This window comes from Rhinolophus sinicus, linkage group LG02 (genome assembly GCF_036562045.2).
Source record: "Rhinolophus sinicus isolate RSC01 linkage group LG02, ASM3656204v1, whole genome shotgun sequence".
Taxonomy (NCBI): domain Eukaryota; kingdom Metazoa; phylum Chordata; class Mammalia; order Chiroptera; family Rhinolophidae; genus Rhinolophus; species Rhinolophus sinicus.
This window is the reverse complement of record NC_133752.1, coordinates 122,929,031-122,950,535: the sequence shown is the minus strand read 5'-3', so window position 1 is coordinate 122,950,535 and position 21,505 is coordinate 122,929,031. Positions and strand designations below refer to the sequence as shown.

The window sequence follows — 21,505 nt, the reverse complement described above, 5'->3', positions numbered from 1 at the left end:
GGAGGGGTCCCGGGGTGGAGTTAGTAGCCTGCCTATTTTCATATTCATTAGAATTGGGAGGTTGCCCGAGTAGCCCAGCCGAGTTTCAAGATATAAAAGCAACATCGTGTGCCCCCTTTCCAGCCGGGACGTATTAAAGGGCTGGGAGCAGGGCAGCTCCCGGCGCTGCAGAGCTCGCTTCCCCTTCCCTCCTTTCGGCCCTCCCTCTTCCCGCCCACCCGCTCCCTCCCCCAGCTCTTTCCAGCCTCTGCGCCCCGGGAGTTCCACGACAGCTTCCAGGATTATGGAGTTTCTGAGCGAGAAGTTTGCCCTCAAGAGCCCGCCGAGTAAAAACAGTGACTTTTACATGGGCGCAGGAGGGGCGTTGGAGCACGTTATGGAGACGCTGGACAATGAGTCCTTTTACAGCAAAGCGTCGGCGGGCAAATGCGTGCAGGCCTTCGGGCCCCTGCCCCGCGCCGAGCATCACGTGCGCCTGGAGAGGACCTCGCCCTGTCAGGACAGCAGCGGTGAGTTCCCAGCCCCTGCCCGATCCGCTGCAGCCCTTCTGCAAACCAAAAGTTGCGAGGGACGGTCGGGACAGCCAGAGAGGTAGGAAGGAAGGAGAGAGGGAGAGAGAGAGCTGGAGGGCGGTGGAAGGCAGAGAAACGGTGCGCGTTTTAGAAAGCGGTGTTTTGCCGCGGACTTTGGGGGCCAAAGAAGGATTCAGCACCGGGTTGTCTCCGCGCGGTTCTCCTTTGGCTGTCGAGTCTAGTCCCCAGCGGTCCCTGAGTTCCTCCATCTAGGACCCAGGCGTAAACTGATAGGGCGGTAAATAAAGCGTAATTGAGTCAAGACAGCGCGCTTCCTCTGCGAGCCCGCCGCGCTGCCCCGGCAGGAGGAGCTGAAATCGTTCACAGCTCGTTAGAGAACGTCACTGTCGTCACGAATAAGAAAACTCTGGGCTCCTTTAGGTGAAAGACTCCCCCCCCCCCAAGACGTAGCGATATTTTTCTTTGTGAAGTTGGAGGGTTGCTAGATTAGCTTGTTTGAATTTGTGATTTCAGGTTCTTCGGGTTTGCCATACAACACACAAATTTTGGTTAAACACCCATCACTTTAAATAGCTTCGAGCAAGGAATCTCCAATATAATCACTCGCTCCGGAATTTTGCATTGTCTAGTTTTCTGACTTCACATTAAAAGTCATCTCAGAAGCCTTTCGGAATGCTTCTCAGTGAAATCTTCAACTTTGGATAGCCAAGTATCTCAAAGTCAAAATGTTATCAAAACAAACCATCTATCTTTTCTATCTTGTAACCCAATACAAACCTATTTTTTTTCAGATCGAGACAGCTAAAGCAAGTTTACAATTCCAAGAGGACTTTTTCTTATCACTGTATATGTTCCACAGTTAAGCTGTAAGGAGCGGGTTGCTTTAAAATAACAAACGAATTAAGTGTGAAATATTTACAACAAGCCTCCCCCCCCTATTTGAATGGATGTTCAAAATCTGGCTAGGCACTGGATCATAGGAGCTCATTTTCTAAATACTTTGTACACAGTGTAACTTAAAAAAAATCTCGTACATTTTACTTGTTTTATTCAACGTTGCGAGTTATTTTTGACTTCCAATGGTAAACCAAAAATAAAGGCGCAAACGATAGAGGAAATCAGTTAAGTCGTTTCAGTCATTTATTTAGAAAGACACAAACAATTAATTTGTTTTTAATACAATGAAGGTTTTACTTTCTGAATATATTTCAGACAACAGTATCTAGATTTTTGGAATTCTTAGATGTATACATAAAGTTATTTGTATGGACAGTATTTAAAAAAGATTCTGTAATGTCCTGTGTTGACTGCTGGATAGGACTCAATATTTTAAATTGTCGGGAATCCAAAATAATAAGAGAAATAGGTGATTTGTGATACTTTATCAACTTTTAAACGAACATCACACCATTAGTATGAATTTTAATAGGAAAGTATTAACTAAGATGAATGTAGGGAGCAGTCCGCTAAATTTAGGAGAGTTCCTGTCTTTCTCCTGAGATGCCCTTAGCTTCACTACTGCTTCCCCTCCCCCATCCCTAATTACCGAAGTTCCCCATTTAACTCTGTCCACCAAGACAAAACCGTATTGTTAATCAGTCAGGGTTCTCCTTTATATTTAGTTTTAAATCACATCTTTTGCAGAAAATCTATTTGGCATTTAAGTTATAGGTATTACCGTTTAGTACATTTGTATAATGATTAAAGCAGTTGTAAAAATACCTTATGAGATCATTCAAAAACATGAAAAAACGAAAAAAATGTGACAGTTCTTTGAAAGTTATTCTGGCTGGGTTGACTTTTTTGAAAGATGCCTCCCATTTCATTATATGCATCCTTGCATTTGTGTGTGTGTGTGTGTGTGTGTGTGTGTGTGTGTGTGACCATATGATACATATTTGTTTTATATCATATCACAAGCATGTAGTCAAATCTGGAGGAAATCACTGAAATTAAAATATCCCTAAACAGAATGCCAGTTGATTTTCTTTGTAATATTTTAATAGATGTTTTCATTTCTGTGCTTTACTAGATGGAAAAATAAAGCTGTCTGTCTTAAAACATATTTCATGAGTTAAGAATAAATAGGATATATTTAGAAAGTACTGCAAATGAGTTTTTAAGCTAAACAAGTCTACTGAAGTCTTCTTTTCTATAGGAAACATTTTCAGAAACTACCATGAAATTCATTTTTAAATTTAGTGGGTCACTTTGAAAAAAAATTTAAATGAAGGCATAACTATACAGTTGAACTATTTGAAACATAATAGAAACAATACCATATTTTAAATCTATAGATTTTTGTGTCGAGGAGGAGGATAACTTTTGGGAAGAGTTTGGATTTTGATTTACAGATATTATTTAAAATTGAAATATCTTGCTTCGGCCATGTAAGTAGCTTAATTTTGTCTGCTGTGGATAAATATATGACAAATTAAATTTGGTTCACTTTTCAAAAGTTATGCCCACTTGGGTTTTTGTTGTTTCCTTTCTTTTTAAATCTAGAGCATGTTTTAATTTGACTACCTTAATTTGATTATTAATTATGTGCATAAATAGTACATTAGCCCTGTAAAGTAGAACTGTGAATTCTGACAAATTATGAGTTCCATGTACGCTTTTAAAAATGGTTTTCAACTTGCCCAAAGTGGATTAATACTTGTATGTGATGTGATGATCCGATTAATACTGGCCCAATAAATCATTAGCAGACGCTTTCCTGATGCTCTAAATTACTGCAACTTAATTCCTTTACTGAAACGCTTCACAATCCTGAGAACTGTTGTTTTCCCCCTTCCGGTACAGTGAACTATGGGATCACTAAAGTAGAAGGACAGCCTCTTCACACCGAACTAAATAGAGCCATGGACAACTGTAACAGTCTCCGGATGTCTCCTGTGAAAGGGATGCCAGAAAAGGGAGAGCTGGATGAACTTGGGGATAAGTGTGATAGCAATGTATCCAGCAGTAAGAAGCGGAGACACCGAACCACCTTCACCAGCTTGCAGCTGGAGGAGCTGGAGAAGGTCTTTCAGAAAACCCATTACCCGGATGTATACGTCAGAGAACAGCTTGCTCTGAGGACAGAGCTCACTGAGGCCAGGGTCCAGGTATGTAACACATGAACGCCTTGGATATGTAGATGGGGGTGGGCGTCGGAGGATAGTGTTAGAATAATTCAATAGTTGCCCTTTGCCACAAAGGAACCATTAATATTTGAAGATGTAGAACAATGATGTATGAATGTAGTTCAACTAAGATTTCTTTTTACTTGCAAAGGATTTAACAAGTCACAAAAAAATATAAATACTTGACTTGTTACATAGGCATAAAAATTAATACTTGTGAATATCTTAACATATCTCTGATTTTAAATTTTAATTTTTAAAGGGTAAAAAACAAAATCAAAGCTATCCATTTAATAATGCATGTGTTTTACTTTTTCTGTTGTATCAGCCTTTGAGGGTTTTGGTTTTTTTAGTTATGTACCAGGTATGGTAAGTTATTTGTAGAATGACCAATAAATCTGTAATTTTATTGAGGTTGGGCTATAATGAAGAACAAATAAAACAAGCTTACAAATTCCCAATTGTTATGTCTACCAAATCCATTTTCCCTTATATGATAAAAGATTATATAAGTTATTTACAATTTTCTAGCCCCAGTAGTTGCTAGTAGTGCCATTCCATTTTAATTTTTTAAATCTAGATAAGTTAACACGATTTTTGCAGAGGCAATAGGAATAATGATCTTAATTTTAAAATCTCAATTATGTTTATGTTGTATTAAATTACCAAATTGGATGATCCAGTTACTAAATATTTTAATCATTTGAAAGAGAAAAATTATGCTAGGTAAAATTACGTCTCTTAGGCATATTTTATTTTTACTAGAGTTGATATTCTCAAACTATATTATATTAGGTTCCAAATAACAGTAATTCAGGAGAATAGCATTTCTCTTTGGCATGTTTTTATTACTCTGAATAGGAAAATATTGAATTTTGCAGTCCCCGTAAACTACTAGAATGGAGAAATGAATAAAATAGTGGAAATTTTTGTTCTGAGTGGAATACTAGTATTTCTTCTGAAGATTAAGCCATCATAAAGCTTTTACATCATTAAAGACAACATCTGGTGGTGCGGGAATAACAAGCAGCAGGTTTTTTCTTTAATTTATGGAGGCAAATGGTTACTTTATCTGAGTTCAGGAAGTAGATATATAGGAAGTTGATGCTAACAAAGAATCTTAGAATTGTCAAGTTTTAACAGGAGCTCTGCACGTATTGTTTTGTTTTGTTTTTTGTCTTGTGTTCATGTATTTAAATTACTTGTAACCGTAGAAAAATATGTTTGCACAGAGTGATCAGCTGTGCGCAATACATGTTTGTTTTCCTCTTAACATTTCATCAAATCTCGATTAATTTTTGTCAAAGAACATGCAGAGAGTGCCACCCTGAACCTAATTTATTCAGATTGTTCTTTTTCTTCCTTTTCAAACAACATAACAGTAGTAATTGGCATCCATTTTAAGGATATCGTCAAGGTCTTTTGCTCAATAAAATAGATAGATAGATAGACAGATAGATAATAGATAGATAGATAATAATAAACTTCATTACAAAATTCCCTTAGTATGCCCCCGGTGACTATCTGGGGAGAGAATAAGAAAATATATTTTGTTTGGTTTTATTGTTGATATTGTCTCGAGCCCTGGGTATAGTGGATAATACACATTTGCTAGCAGTGTTAAGGAACCTTACTGAATAGGTAGTCTCTGTACCTTGTTTTAATTGCTGAAAACTCTTCAAAGAGCCATCTTAAATTTGCAGTACATTAAACTGAGATATTAATGTTTCCATCACTGTGAGGGTAAAAGCTTAGAACTAAATATTAAAAAGAGTAAAAATTTCAAGGAAATTTTGATGAAAGGCTTTTTACAATTTGTATTTTTATATTTGATTTCTAGCTTCTTTCCTAAATATTGTATATTCTGAACATAGTTATGTAAAGACTAAAGAACGCTCCGAAAGTTGCTTGCATGATGTCTACTCAAAAATATCAGTTTATACATATTGAGTATCATTTTCCGTATCTCCCTTTAATACATCAAAATATTAAAATGAAGATTCTGGAGAGCTATAAGTGTGCATTAGTGAATATTTAACCTTCTGCAAAACAGTTGTTATGATAGATATTATTACTGTGCCATTAGAGAAATTAAAACGAGAGCTTAATGACCCTGTAGAGGCTGCACTAACTCACAGGCTTTCTTCACACTTGCTTGTATCTGCTCTGTTTCTTTTATTATTCATATTAAGTGTTAGTCTTCTAAATTGAAAAAATAATTTTGAAGATTACTGAGCATTTACTCTAAGGGAATATAATTGTTACAAATGGTATAATTTATATAATAAGCACATTTGTATGTTTTAGAACCACACTTCAACTTCAGATGATTCCATTTTACCTTTAGTCTTTATCATGCTTAATATAATGTGAAATTTTAATATTTTCTGTTGCTAAATAAACAATATTTCTGCTGATGCCATATGTTTTAGATGTAATCTTTACGTTTAAATTTTTCTAAGATTAATTAAGTATGGGTGCAACCCAGAAGAGCCTTCACTTTGTGAAATACTTTAAAGATAATTGTTTTGACAGACCCAGAGTATTAATTTGGTTATAAATTGGCTAGGTTAATGTTATGTGCATAACCCCAAACTAAAAAGTCATGAATATCTTCCAGATTTGCAGCATTCTCTGTCTGAGAGGAGGTTTACCTATGATAATTTGGAGATTTAAGGAGTCTTCAAGATCATATAATCTAATACCTTTTTATTTTCTGTAATTGAGAAAACAGAGGCTCAGACATGTTAAATAAATGTTTTGAAAGTATATTGACTATTTCTATTAATTTGTACTGCCTCATGGACATATTGATTATCCTATCAGGGTAAAAGAGAAAGTAAAATTTATGGATCTTTTTCTGATAAAGAAATTCCTTTATTAATAATTTTGTTGACCTGATTTACTTTTCTGATTTGAAGTCTTTTCGCATCACTTTTGCATTATCAAATATCTCTTAACTAAAATTCTCCTTCTTTAAAAAATTAGGTTTGGTTTCAAAATCGAAGGGCCAAGTGGAGAAAAAGAGAACGTTATGGCCAAATACAACAAGCTAAAAGCCATTTTGCTGCCACCTATGATATATCAGTTTTGCCAAGGACTGACAGCTATCCACAGGTATGGTAAACTGCATAGAATGCTGATGGAGAAAAGTAGATGTGGTGTATATATTCTGAAAAGGGCTAGTATAGGCTTTATTATATCTGATATAACAGTGAAGAATGAAAATTTTAACCTCCAGAAGATTTTTTTCATGTTTATTAGATTTTTATTTTACTAAAATATTTATTTTCTTACTGTTTTCTTTCAGAGCTATTCATTTAAAATAATTCAGGCTCTCTTCCTTGTTATATATTGCAACAACTGAAGTAGCATCATCCAGTAGTAAAAGTCTTTTAATTATTCTACATTTTAATTATTCAGAATTACTTCCCTGTTAACTTTTAAAAATAAATAAAATATTGTTTGGCGTGCTAGCTCTGTGGCTAATGTTTTATGAATCATACCATAACCTAGTGTCAAATGTGGTATATGAAGGCTTCATTCCACTTATAAATATCTGTTTTCCTGTGTTGTCTTTTCAGCTTTGAAGTTGCTCATTGTTTCAAAGGAACCTTTAGCCCCTTGTTATTTAAGACATATATAGAATTAGTACTGGATATAATTTTTAAATTTTGTCATGTGAAAAAACACTTCCCTCTAAAATGGGAGCTCTCATTTCAAAGAGTATATATTTAGAAATTATTTTTTCCTTTTCAATTAGAATTAGGGAGGTTTTTATTCTTTTCCGTACTTTGTAATGCTTTTTTTGATCCTTAAGAACCTATCTTGAGACCTTCACTTCTCTAGATAAATTTATTCATGTGGTATTATTACATGTGAACTAGAGCCTCAGAGATCACCTCATTCAACTTCTTCATTTTAAAAGTTAGGAAATCAGACCCAGGTGAGTTAAGGAATCGGTCCATGATCACACAAGTGGTTCCTTACCGGACAGTCTAAAAAAGGGCTGTTATAGCTCAGCCTTGCCACTGCACTTTGATAGAAGACCAGCATTAGGGCTACCTTTTGAATAAATGCCATACCTGCCATAAAAAGCATCTTGTTTCTCTCACTTTAAAAAATTTATCTTCAAGTAGTTAACCTTATTTTTTCTCCTGTTTAAAAGCATATGTGTATGTGGTGTGTGTGTGTGTGTGTGTGTGTGTGTGTGTATATATTCCTGATTGCTTATCATCATAGAGCTAATGAAATTTTATTCACCAAATATTTTTCAGTGTCCTAGTTGAGTTCTAAAGACAATGTTGTGAGGATGTTTCCCTTCTAGGCTATAAGATCCATGAGAACAGGCCCTGCATTGTTTTTCTAGTTGTTTACACAACTGGAAGCCTTACTATATCAGGCACTGTTCTAAGCAGGTTTAATATATTAACTCATTTAATCCTCACAACAACCTTATGTGGTAGGTGTTATTAATTACCCCCGTTTCTTATCAGGAAACAGGCACAGAGAGGTGAGGTATTTATTCACTTTCACTAGTGGTGAAGCCTGGATTTTACCATAGGCATTCTGGCCCCCAAATGCAAGTCACCCTCACAATAGACTGTCTCTCCCAGTGAATATGTTTGAATGATTGAATGATTAATAAATTAATACCAAAGAGGACAAGGCTTTAGTTGCATTATTCAAGTCTGCAGTTTAGTTTATGGGAGCAGAGAATGTACTCACACCCAGTGAAATAAAAATAAAAAATAATGGAGATGGCATATACCTTGTGTAACTTGGAACTGCTTGACTGTGATAACTTTAGAAATAATAAAGTTACAAATTATGAACTTTTTTGAGATGGACTTTAAATAGTCTGATAAGTCAGTCCCACATTACGTGACTGTTACATATCTTTTTTGTACCTTATTATTTCAATCTTCATTCCTTTCCCTGTAACCCTTACTTCTGTCTATTTTCCATTTCTCTGTTCTTTGCTGTTGGTTGACTTATCTCTAACTTTCTTTTCTTCTGTATTGCATAAAACATTTAGAATAGTGCCTGGCACCAATTAACCTCTTTATGATGACTTAATGCAACTTAATGTACTCTGTCTAGTTGCCCCCTTTTTTTTAGGATTATCTCTCTATTGTGTTAGCTTTAGATGTTATCAACTGGTAGAAGGAGGTGAACTAGCAGCTCAAGTAGGAGAGGAAATGCTACAAATTATACATTTGATAGTCTTTTTCACTCAGACGAAGGACTGATTTAAAATGTCCCCTCGCAAATCATAGGAATTTTGCACTACTTCTCCCTGTGGCTTCTCCATAATATATGTACATTGGTTATACCCCCTCATACTTTAAGTACGGGAGCACAGAGATCTTATGTCGTTAAAGTTATTTTAATACTGCAATTTGTCAACAATAACAAAATCAATACTGTAAAATCCACAGTACTTTTTTGTATCAGTAAGTCATTTAGTGTTTGGTTGCCCAAAATTCTGAAATCAAGTGTCTCCCACACCCCGCTGTAGATATTGGAGAAAGCCAGAGAAAAATTATGACAAGATCATGTTTCCACGCTTCAGCCTAAAGGAAATTTTTTAAAAAATGATGTGCCTTAAAATAAAAATTTATAATGGGAAAAATAGAAACCAAAATAGAATCCAGCAGCTCAATGCAATAAGACACTGGATTTGGTTACTGTTACTAATTACAGAAAAAAAAATATTAATTACAAAAACAGTTGGAAACTAGAACATGTCGGAGGCAGGACAGAAATAAAGAATTAGCAATTTGGCAGGAAAGCAAAACCATATACAGAAATACATGAAAAAGAGATGGTTTAGAAAATGATGTCCTCAAGCCTGCTCGGTGTGGATTATAATCTTACCTCACATAAAGGTGTCTTTATATAACATGTTTGTGTATGAATAGTAATTAATATTTTTCTAAAATATTCTAAACACTTTGTTTCTACTGGTCTTCATTACACTAGAGTGACAACAGTCATAACAGTAAAAAATAATAACTACCGGTTGAGGGCTTATTTTAAGCCAGGCTTTCTTCTTATAGCCATTAACTCATTGAATTTGAGGCCAGGATTTCTGAGTTGAGTAGTCTGGGATTATTTATGTAACCTTATCTCCATAATGCATCACTGAGCAATGAAATAGTTAAATTTTAACCCTAAGACATTGAATCACTTCAGAAAGCAAAAATGCTTCCATTTTTAAATTTATAAAATAATGATACAAAGCATTTAAAAATGTAGAGAATTTTTAGGCTTTTTTCATATATTCGTTTTTTAAAGATTGCTCTTATACAATAGCACAATAAGAAAGTGAGGGGTTTTATGTCAGAAGTAATAGACTTTAAGGTAGTGTATTTTTATGTACTGAAAAATAGTATTTTTTTAAGCCCTTTATATTTGCTCTCATATCAGTTGCCTTTCAGCAAGACTATAATTTAAGTAAATGAAACTACTTGGTGTTCTGTAATAAGGACATTTATAAAAAACTGTCTCATTGCTTGTGTCGAACCTGTTCCTCCTATCTTGAATTCCCTTCACCTCACGTAAACCGTATTTCCTCCATGAAACCTCCTCTCAATCCTCCTCTACTCAGCATATCACTTTCTCACTGACATGGTGGGCTGTATATGTCTGCCACCCAATTTGCAATATAAAGTATTTAAAAAGATGATTCAGTTCTTACCTTTGTACCACCACATTATTACACAAATTTTATATGCACTGAAAAAAACACTGATTCACTTCAATATTCATTGATGAGTGCATTTTATAAACCTAAAATTAATCATGTTTTAATAAAACAGCTGATTTCTGTATCTCTGCTAATAACCAGCTCTGTGGTCTTAAGCAATTAAATTTTCCTCTTTGCTCCTCAATTGATTACTCTGCTAAAAGAAATAGACTAGAAAGATTTTGCAGAACCCTTTCACCTTCATTTTTTTTCCCTAGACTTATTTGCATTTTATCTAATAAATATATCCTAGGTACTGTTTTAGGCATGGGGGTTATATGAATGATCCAGACAAAATCTTCTCCTTTGTGGACAGATTACGAACTAGGTGATATTTGTTCCAAATGCTGCAAACACTTTTTGATGCAGACTATACCCAGCAGACCAAAAAGGCCTATATAACTTTGTCTTTGAATTGAAAAAGTGAGCAAGTATCTATCAACAGTAGATTCTAATCTGTTTCCAACTTATTAAAACCGAAGCATTTTTTAAAAATAATTATTTTGGTGAGTAAAATATCTTGTTAAGGTAGGAAAATTTCTGGAAGATTATAGCTAGACTTCATTCTTACAAGGAACCCTAATTTCATGCCTTTAGATTTGGTTTCGATTGCACATGCATTAACTTGATCACTTACGAGCTGGGTAACTTTGGATAAGTGTTGACTTCCTTGATCTTCAGATTTTTAATTTGTAAAATGGAGGTATTGCTAGTACTAGAGTTGGTGGTATTGGTTGTATAGATGATGGTGATGACATGATGCTTTTTCTGTTATTGAGAGGATTGAGTTGATTTCCAAACAGCCTACTGAACTCAATCCTGAGACATGAGGAGGGCCAGGTGTTAATGTATGACTGTAGGCTTCACAAAGTAGTGGGTTTGCGTCATGGCTATGCCACTGAATAGATTTTCGATCTTTGTCAAATGAATGAACCTCTGTAAACATTTCTCCTCATTCATAAAATGGAGACAAAAGTTCATATGATACTTGTGAGGATTAAACAAAATAGTTTATGCAAAGTCTTACATCACCTAGTACATAAGGAGTGCTCAATAAATAGTAACAATTCTATAATAGCCATTAGTCATTATTAATTTTTTCCACCATAGAGAGGTTTCAATGTTCTCTTATGTTGTAGCATTTAAATTAATCCAATCTGTGAGTAAATTTACTATTTAGGGACCTAGGGAAAGACCAAATTCAGTTAAATATACTTCTTTAAATTAGGCCAGCCAAATATAGTAACTTTATGAAACTTTGAAACTTCATTCACCAAAATTATTTCCTCACGAAGAAAATACTTTCATCAAAAATGTTTAAAAAGAGGTTGCAGTTGTTTTCTACCAAAATTTTCAGTGAGGTTTTACTTAGTATAAAATGAGAATAATACCTAAATCTGTGTTTACCAAAGGTACAAAGGGGCCTGTGCAGTATCTTACTGTCTGTTGTTTAATTGATGACATTATAGATTTATGCCTCTTGGAGTTTGAACATACCAAGAGGTGGGTGCAAATTATAGATAATTTTTAATAATTGGGAGTAATTTAAAACACAAATTAATGTTGTATAACATTTCTAGTTTAACAAATTCTATTTCAAACATCGTAAATTATACAATTTTTAACAGGAAATTTTCAAGTTTCTATAAAATAGCAATTGTGAAGATGTTGTTCACCCTACCCTTCTTCTATCATCACTTTCTCTACTAATCTTAAAGTTTACATTTACTTAAGATAAATAAGGTATCAGGAATTTGTGTTCTTCAACAACTGTGGTTTCACAATTTAAAGGAATCTGGAGAAATATTTACCTTTAGAGACAGTATCACAATTTTATCACTGTTATTTCTATTTTATGCAAATATCTGAAGTAAACAACCCAATATCTTTAGAAATGTTAACAATATAGCTGTACTTGAAGCATTGTGTAATGAATATTATTATATCTATGAAACAACCAATGAAATGGTCATACAGTGATACAATAAAACTTCCCTTATGATGAATGGAAGGACAAAAATGTTAAGATGATTATGTCAACACATCATATTGATATTGTAAAATTTCTCACTGAAAGCACAAATACTTAAAATCCTAGAAGGAAGATGATAATGATACTGGTCTATTATTACTCAAATAAATATAGTTTTTACAATGGATAAAGTTGATTTAATTAAATGAGTAAAATATATACAAGTTTTATATAAATATGTATAAATAATATTTCTTATATGTATATATATATACATATATATACTAAAAGTAAGATGTGTAGCATGAGACAGATTTTGTCAATATCAATTAAGTGAAGGTGCAGCCAGACACACACAGTGACTACTTTTTATTTTGTTGACTATACAGAGGTAAAGAATATCTTCTAAAAGAAGTAAGTTCATTAATGTTTTAGATTATGAGAACAGACTTACTTGTTGAAAACTGTAATGTTCAAATTTACTATGATTTATGACTTTACCCAGTAACTATAACTTTGCTAATTTTTGTGTTTTTTGCTTTTAATAGGTGACCAATGTTAAAGCATTGAATTTAACTGAATTGGTCTTACGTATTTTATATTTTAAGAGGAAAGAATACATTAATAAATTGAGTAGAAAAATAATAAGAAAAAATGTAAAAATAAATTATTGAAGAATGCCAATGTTGCTTATACATATGAAAACTACCTTACAGGAGAATAGAGAAGAACCAGGGGGAAAATTAAGCCATCAAAGCCTGGGAAGTCTATGGGAACAGACCTGTGGGTTATAACTTGCAGTTCACACTATTATTGTTAGTGAATAACAGTAAGGTTAGTGAACCTTATGATACACATTAATCCAGAATTTTATGCATGCTGTATTTGTTAAACCTCATGTTTCTATGGATTTTCTTTTTTATTCTAAATCGTGGAGCATTAAATAGACAAAAAAACAAAAACAAACAAACAAAAAAAACCCTGCACAATCTCACAGTTGATTTAAATATCACAAAATAAAATTCTAGCTTTATAGTTTACACAAATACAACATGAATATAATTGATTACTCAGGATTTTAAGAATATATTCAAAGTTCATGTTTGACATCAAGTGGACATCTAAAATTTAAAATATCCTGTGCAAATGAAAGTATTACATATTTGATTTATATTTTACATTATTAATTCAGAAGAAAAACGTATATATTTTCATCTTTGTTTCTTATTATTGTTAACTTAGTTTGAATAGGGTGGGTATGTCATTAAAGATGAACCGGGCACAGAAAAATCAACAATAGCTATCATCCATGGACTAAAATTCATGAAAAGTAATGTGACAAATGGAAAATATATGGTAATTGTTGCTAGATAATAAATAAAATAGAAAATGCTAAGTGCTGTTATTTTATGCCTTACTGAAGTGATGTGGTTTGGAAAGTTTTGTTTTAAGGAATATATGGCGAGATTTCCTATAAATCTTTTTAATGATAATTACTATAAAATTTACGAACACTTCCAACACTAAAAGAAAAGAATATCCTTAATGTTTCTTATATCTTGCACTTGGCATATATTTCAAATATTAGTTGAATAATACACAATTTAAATACCCTTATATGACATCATTCTAAAAATTTCCAGACATTAACATGTCTTGTGAGATTTAGTGCCTTCCTTTTTCTGTAAAGCGATTTTCTTCTCAAATTATTGGTCTCATGACTTACATCTAACAGTGATTATTTTAATGGCAAAAACACCCTTCCTTGTTCCAAATCCCTGTACATATTTGTAAGATAGAATTTTATTTTAAAAATCAAAGTAGCAATCATTATTTAACATGTGATGCTTTTCTGATCAATTGATCATTTTTAAACACTTCAGGTTAAGAATACATATGTTGAAAATACCAGGGGTGCCAAAAAAATGTATACACATGACTAGTGTTCATCTTTTGTTATTGGTGTATATTGAGTGTTAGAATTTTAATACCGTTTTTCCTTTCTTCAAATGTGTTTACATTTTTTTGGCACCCTCTGTATATACTTTGCAACTTTTGAAATGTAAATTGATTCTGAAAAAAACTTAATATTTATATATTATCTTAACATTTTTTGGTGAAGTGACACTTAATAAAATTTACCCTGATGAAATGCACCCTTATTTCTATCTCAGGTAGTACCTAAACATGCTCGGATTGATCTTTTTACTGTGTGATTATTCAAGTTAGGACTTTCTTTTTTTTTTTTTTTTTGGTTAGACAAAGTCTCAGTGTGTTGTTCACTGGTTACAAATTCACTATTTAGAAAAACACTTACACTCTTTCTGCCTGTTAGCAACCTACTAACAGTTACTAGAAAAGTTAATGGGACCTTAAAGTTAGTCAACAGCAAAAAACATCCACAAGTTACTAAGCATATGATTCTTATTAATATTTTGTCACCCTAAATTTTAAAGGAAGGGATAGGCTAGTAGGGAATGTAATAGTCTCTTAAAAAAATTGAACTACTTTTGCAAAAAGTGATAAAAAGAAAAAGAAGTGATATTTACATTTTTTAAAGAGGCCATCTAAAAAAATCTGGAAAATTAAATTATATAGTGATAATGTGTATTGAATAATATACAGGGTAGTTAATAAATATAAACATTCTGTCAAAGAGGAAAAACCAAAATCAACTTTTGGATTTTAATGCAAATAAGCTATTGCTATAATATTATGACAAATATCTCCTTGTTAACCCCTTATCTCGTTTTTTTAAATCAGCCTTTGTCAGTGATGCATGTGGACATGGGATGTGAGGGTAGTGAGCGTGTAGTAGAATAACGTGTGTGTGTGTGTGTGAATGCATACGGATGATTGTGGCAGGTGGGAGTAGTTATATATAGAGAGAGGAGGAGGAGGGTTTAATAAAATTATTGTAGTAGAAAAATATTATTTAGTTGGTTTTAGAAATAAATTAAGGCATGTCTATTACTCATACGAGTATATTTTCATGTTGTTCAGTATTCTATTAAATCCAGATTAAATTCCATGGTGAGTATCTACTATATAAAACATTAGGATATAGAATATATAATGCTATCGTGGAACTATTTGATGTTTTTTTACACATTATGCTACTTTACAACTAAGGAAAAGACTAACAAACTTACATTTATTTTCAAAGGTTTTGAAAAAGTCTTAAAAAACCACTCACTACAATAAAATCAGCAAATGTATTTGAAATATACATCAGGTTTAGTATACTAAACTTTTCTTTCTATTTTTGGTTGTATAAGGAATGTATCTATATTAAGTTTCTAGGTAAAGGTAATTTCTTATCCATGATTTACTATATTACTTCAATTTATGACAAATATATTGGCAAAGAACTCTTATATTACTTTGTATATTTTACACACACACACACACACACACACACACACACACACACACACACCCCTTAACTCACTCCTTCCTATTTATAGTTTTTAATTTCTTAGAAGAAAAATGATTGTAAAATGAATGAATTTGATTTCTGTTTGGAAAGAATGAGACAAAAAAGCCAACTTTACTCAAAAATTCAAAGACATGGAATAATTAAGTGTTGACTTTTTATTTGATTAGAAAAAATAGTAAGGGGCAAATGTTCAAAGTGGAGTGTAGTAACTCAGCTGAACTTCCATTCATGATAATGGGAGGCAGTTGGCCAAGTTCCCTGGACCATGCTTTGAACATACCCCTAGAACATTTTTAAATATTGTGAAGCACACTAAAATATGGAGTGTTTTTAGATTCACCACTCCTTTTAAACACAACAAAGAAGAAAATGTGTAAAGGCAGGCAGTCTTTTTTTTTTCTTTCTTTTTCTTTGTTTTTAAGCACACATGAAAGAAAGATCTGGGCATTATTTAATAGTGTTGTTCCTGATTGTAAAGCCCTTGACTGTTATACAGTTAGGGGCCTACACAAACACCCCAAAATTATTTGGTGCTAGACACTGCCATTGTAGGTGTCTGTGAAATAATCCAAAAAAAATAAATAAATAAAAATGTAGTGATCCTATAGGAAAAAATATGCATTCTTTTATTTCAAAATTTAACAGCCATAGATCTTTTAATGAGTCAGAGAACGAGATTTTTGTATGGCTTCGCTGATATATAAACAATTTTAGACAATATGACTTGTAGACCTAGCACATGGTTTTAAAGTGGCCACTTACATAAGAATAGAATTGGTGGGGGATGAGCGTCGTAGCATGAGCCCACTTTGACAACAGTAGACTTTGTTAGCATATATAGATGATCCAGAACAAAGATGATACTGCCAGGTTTTCCCTACAGTGATCACAGGACATCTAGACTGTGACATTCTGTTTTCGGTGTGGGATGTTGATAAGGGTCAGGGTGTTGATGACCTCAAGCATACCTGAAGAATGTGAGTGCTGTGAGCAGTCTGGAAACAATGCATATGAGGAGTGCTTAAAGAACAGAGACTTACAATTGTGGAACAATTGCCTGTGCTATTTGAAGATTTTCGTGTGTGAGGAGTATAGTACTTACTCTATCATTTTAAGGAAGAGAAATAAAAGTGGTAGAGGAAGATAACAGCTCACTTTTTTTTACAGAACCCTCCAAAAGAGAATGGAAGTTTTTAAGCAGGTGAGCTTCTAGTCAGAGGAAGTAAACCTAATTGAAAGTGTACAAGAGGTTTTTGCATGTGGAAGGAAGTTGGATTTCGGTAATATTCCTAATCCCAGGCGATTTTCGGAAGTGAAAGTGTGTGTTAGATCATTGCCATTATTTTAATATAGATCCCCTGAACCACACCCTATTCTTAATGAATCAAAAAAGAAGATGCATCTCTGATGGAGAATAACTATTTAACAACGACGACAACAACAAACTACTGAGGGAGATATAGTCAGCTAGGTCTAAGTATATAATTTTCAAGATTTCTGTTAGAATTATATAGTATGGCAATTCTAGAGTTCAAATCATGAAATAAAATTTAGGTATTCAGCATAAATTGTCCATAAAACTTTGCTTACATCAAAATGGATCAGTCCAAATTTCATATTCTCATAGATTTTTCAATCACCTAATAAATTTGTGAGAAGGGCTTATTTTGTATTATGTTAGGCCTGATGATGAGGAAACAGTTTGAGCAATTATTGGGGATTTTGCTTTCAGAGTAGATACTATGAACCCATACAAAGTCACAGTAATGAATAAGTAAATAAACGATTTCAACTCATAAGACTAATTTTTATATTATTGTAACATTTCTTTAGATTTCCTGGGTTCAGATTTGACCTCCACCACTGGAGTATTGTAATCTTGGGTGAGGTTCTTAAGCTCTTTGTTGCATAGTTCTACCTTGTATAAAATAGGGATAGTAAATGTAAATATACACACCTTTTAGTGTATTAAATTATGATAAGTCTTCATAATGCATTTAGTATAATGCCTGGCACATGGTAATTCATTGATAACCATTAGCTATCATGAGTCTCAACTCGATCGTCATCATCAGATGTTTAAACATCCAGAGGGAATGCTTCAGAGAAAGCAAAGCCTCAGTTCTCTGGGGGTATTATCTTTTATGGATTGTATCTAACTTTTGATAGAGAAAATAGCTAGATCTCTAAAGTCAAATGAAGACATTCCAGAAATTTAAAAAACAAAAGAAAGATATGGGGGAGGTGAGGAGAGATAGAGATCATGGAAACAGGACATACCAGTAATAATGTGCAAGAGTATTGCTACCCATGAGATCTGTGGGTATGTTCTCAAGCCTTCCTAAAATATTGCTGTAGTAAGTTGTTTTACCAATCTGTTCTATTCAGAAAACATCTTTATATGTTAGAAATAATTTCACCAAAAGTAACACATTTAACTTGGTTGATCAAGTCAGATAAAAAGTTTTGATCAAAATAAAAATATTTGCCCATGTTGTAGAAACTGGAGAATTTCTTTTCAACTTATAAGTAGGTTCATGTTAATTCTTTTAGGAAGAAAATACTTTCTCAATTTATAGGCATAGATTACCTTCTTTGCCTTTACCTTCCTTATTTTCCTTTTTTTCCCTCCACCAAATTGGTAAATATGTTTCTATGCATTTGGAATATGAATAGATGATTTTAATATTAAATTCTAGCAACACTATATAACTTGAATCCTTTAATAAACATATAATGTAAATAATCTTCCCCTGCCACTGTTTGCCTTTCATTTATTTTTTCAAAATAAACAAGCAAGTTCATTTTCATTTCCTGAAAGCCCTTTTGTCAGACATGTGACTGTGTTTTTTTCACTGTAGCACAATGTTTGATTGAATGTCAGAGGAAAATCACCCAGATCAAATTAGAAGAGCTAGTTTGACAGAGTAATGACATTAACAACCCCTCTTGTTGGTTTGCTATACATAACTCAGCAATCACTAACACCAATCATTATATTTTGCCTAAAGTGGGATACATTTTGTAGAATGAGCCAAAATTAAAACACAGCTCAAGATGATTTAAGGATTAATAAAATATGCAAGCCATTATATATCTGTAGATATAGCTCACAGATTTAACATATTTAAAGCAGCTTAAAAAATATTCATATAGAGTTATCTCTAAAACTACTAAAAGGAACATCTTGCCAAACGTTGAAGCCCCACATAAGAGATGAAATTAGTTTTTCAGATTTCTCTTCTGTATTGAAACTGGGTGAGTCATCCTTTCTTGAGTTACAGAGTAACAGACATCTCTCCAGTGTGATCTAGAATATTTATTAACATATTTTCTGCTTTTAATCGAAAATAAGTTGTCTTAAAAGATACAGTTAAGTTTCGATGTAGTAAGACTACACCAGAGGCTGTATGTAGTGGACTGGAATCTTTGTGTAAAAATAAATATAAGAAAACGTTGTTTGTGTAAGTGTGGAAATAATTGATGATTCCATTTTAATTATGATTTTAAAAAAGAAAGCTAGGTGTGATAAATATGTGTATTGCTGCTGTGTTCTAGTTCAAATCTATAATAATGTTACAAAAGGCATATGATTTTTAAATTTCATCATCTAAGGCTGCATCTCTGCCATGCTATACCATGCAACATTTCCCTTTTTCTCCCAGCTCCTGCCTTTTGTCATGATTTTCTCTCTGTTTCTCAATAATGCATGTAATCGTTGTGCTTTTATCCTTGCTTAAATAATCCGGTCTAAGATACTTTCTATTTAAAATTAATATTATACACATTCTATTTAGTGTTACTTTTACGTGTTAGTAACGTTAGAGAAATTTGTGCTTGTTGGTAATATTACACTGTTTCCGGTAGAGATTTAATAATATGAAATGTGAATTCCTTGGGCACAAATGATAACCCAGTTTTCAGTCTTACATGTTTTAAAGTACTGTAATTGTGCTCATGATACTTTTGCTAATACTTGAATATTTTTCTCAGTTGTGCTTCTATTATTTGGTAATGGTCATGTTTTAGAATTTTAAATTTGTTTTACATGTCATACTTCTGTTGCAACCTCACTATATCATATATAAATTATAGAATAAATGTTAAAAATATGTACATCTCATAATATGCACAGAACCATGTATTCAAGACTATAGGAAATAAACATCAATGAAAGGGTAAACAGTTTTCAAAATGGTTTTGATCAAAAATATCTAGAGCAAACATCTTAATGTCAGCAGTGGTTTCCAACAAAAACTGCCACCCCAACTACAGCTATAGATCTTTTAAAAATGCAATTGTGTCATTTGTTTAGAAATATGAAAACTACATTTAAATTTAAAACCATATCTTAAACCGCTTTTCTAAGCACATGAATTGGTCATGATTCATGACTGAATCTTCAGATTTCGTTTTGAAAATTATGACTATAAAAAGAATACTCAAGAGATTGACATGTTTTGAGAGTACTTTTTGTGGTTATGTATGTGGGTTTTTGGTGATCTATTACAGTAAAGCAAACTGGAAGAAACCTTCAAATAATTATTTTTTCAGTAATCACTTTCTGTACTCAGAATGTAATTACAGACCACCCAATAGAAGCAAAACAATGAATAATTAACAAAATTCAGTAAATACAGTTTAACAAAAGTAAGGGAACAAAAGTGAGAACATGTAAATGTAATATGTGTTGTTTTATATATTCCAGATTCAGAACAATTTGTGGGCAGGAAATGCAAGTGGTGGTTCTGTGGTTACTTCATGCATGTTACCACGTGACACTTCCTCCTGTATGACACCTTATTCTCACTCGCCTCGGACAGATTCCAGTTACACAGGGTTTTCAAACCACCAGAACCAGTTCAGCCACGTGCCCCTCAACAATTTTTTCACTGACTCTCTTCTTACTGGGGCTACCAATGGACATGCGTTTGAAACAAAGCCAGAGTTTGAAAGGAGGTCTTCCAGTATCGCAGTCCTTCGAATGAAAGCCAAGGAGCACACTGCCAATATTTCATGGGCCATGTAACATACAGTACTCCTATTTTTCTTTTTATGGAAAAGTAAAACATTCTTATTTCTCATATTTAAAGGATACCACAATAAGCTGCTGTGTGTGGAATTGCTAACGGTCAAGATATACAGTGAGACCAGCTTAAATGAATAGTTGTTATTATTTAACATTAAAATCTAAGAATGAACCTCTGAAGACTAAATAGGTTTACCATGCAACAGTCTCCACAAATTCTGTTTTAGTAGTAATGTTTTTTTATTGTATGAGTTGATGAAATATGAACATGCAACTTCTTAAAGAATAAATGTATTAAACAAATTCCTCTGTTATAGATTGATTTGTGTTAGTTCTGTGTAACAAGAAATCCCTTGTAAAATAATACCCGATAAAGGAAGAAATGCACTGGGGAAAATGTCAAGATACCAGAGCTGTCAGGTAAATGTCAAAGCAGGGTGTTTCAGGGAGTTAACTGCCATTTCTCCCTCTCTGGCTCCCAGACACAATGGGCATATTCCCTATTGCAAAGAATTTATCTTCAGGTCTCAAAGTTTTTTTGTTTGTTTGTTTGTTTTGTTTTTTCTTACCCCTAGATGTTTTAGTGAATTTCCACTCCATGAAAAAAGAACTCTTCTAAAATGACCAGAATTTGCATGAAATATTTGGGCATA

At 33.2% G+C, this 21,505-nt stretch overlaps 1 protein-coding gene across 1 annotated transcript; it reads left to right on the top strand.

Moving 5' to 3' along the window:
* Positions 1–225: 225 nt before the first annotated feature.
* Positions 226–21,155, top strand: ALX1 (ALX homeobox 1). Its single transcript, XM_019754924.2, has 4 exons — positions 226–509; positions 3,339–3,643; positions 6,650–6,778; positions 20,532–21,155. The coding sequence occupies exons 1-4, from the start codon at positions 284–286 to the stop codon at positions 20,850–20,852; spliced, it is 981 nt and encodes a 326-aa protein (XP_019610483.1). The 5' UTR covers positions 226–283; the 3' UTR covers positions 20,853–21,155.
* The last annotated feature ends 350 nt before the right edge of the window (positions 21,156–21,505 follow it).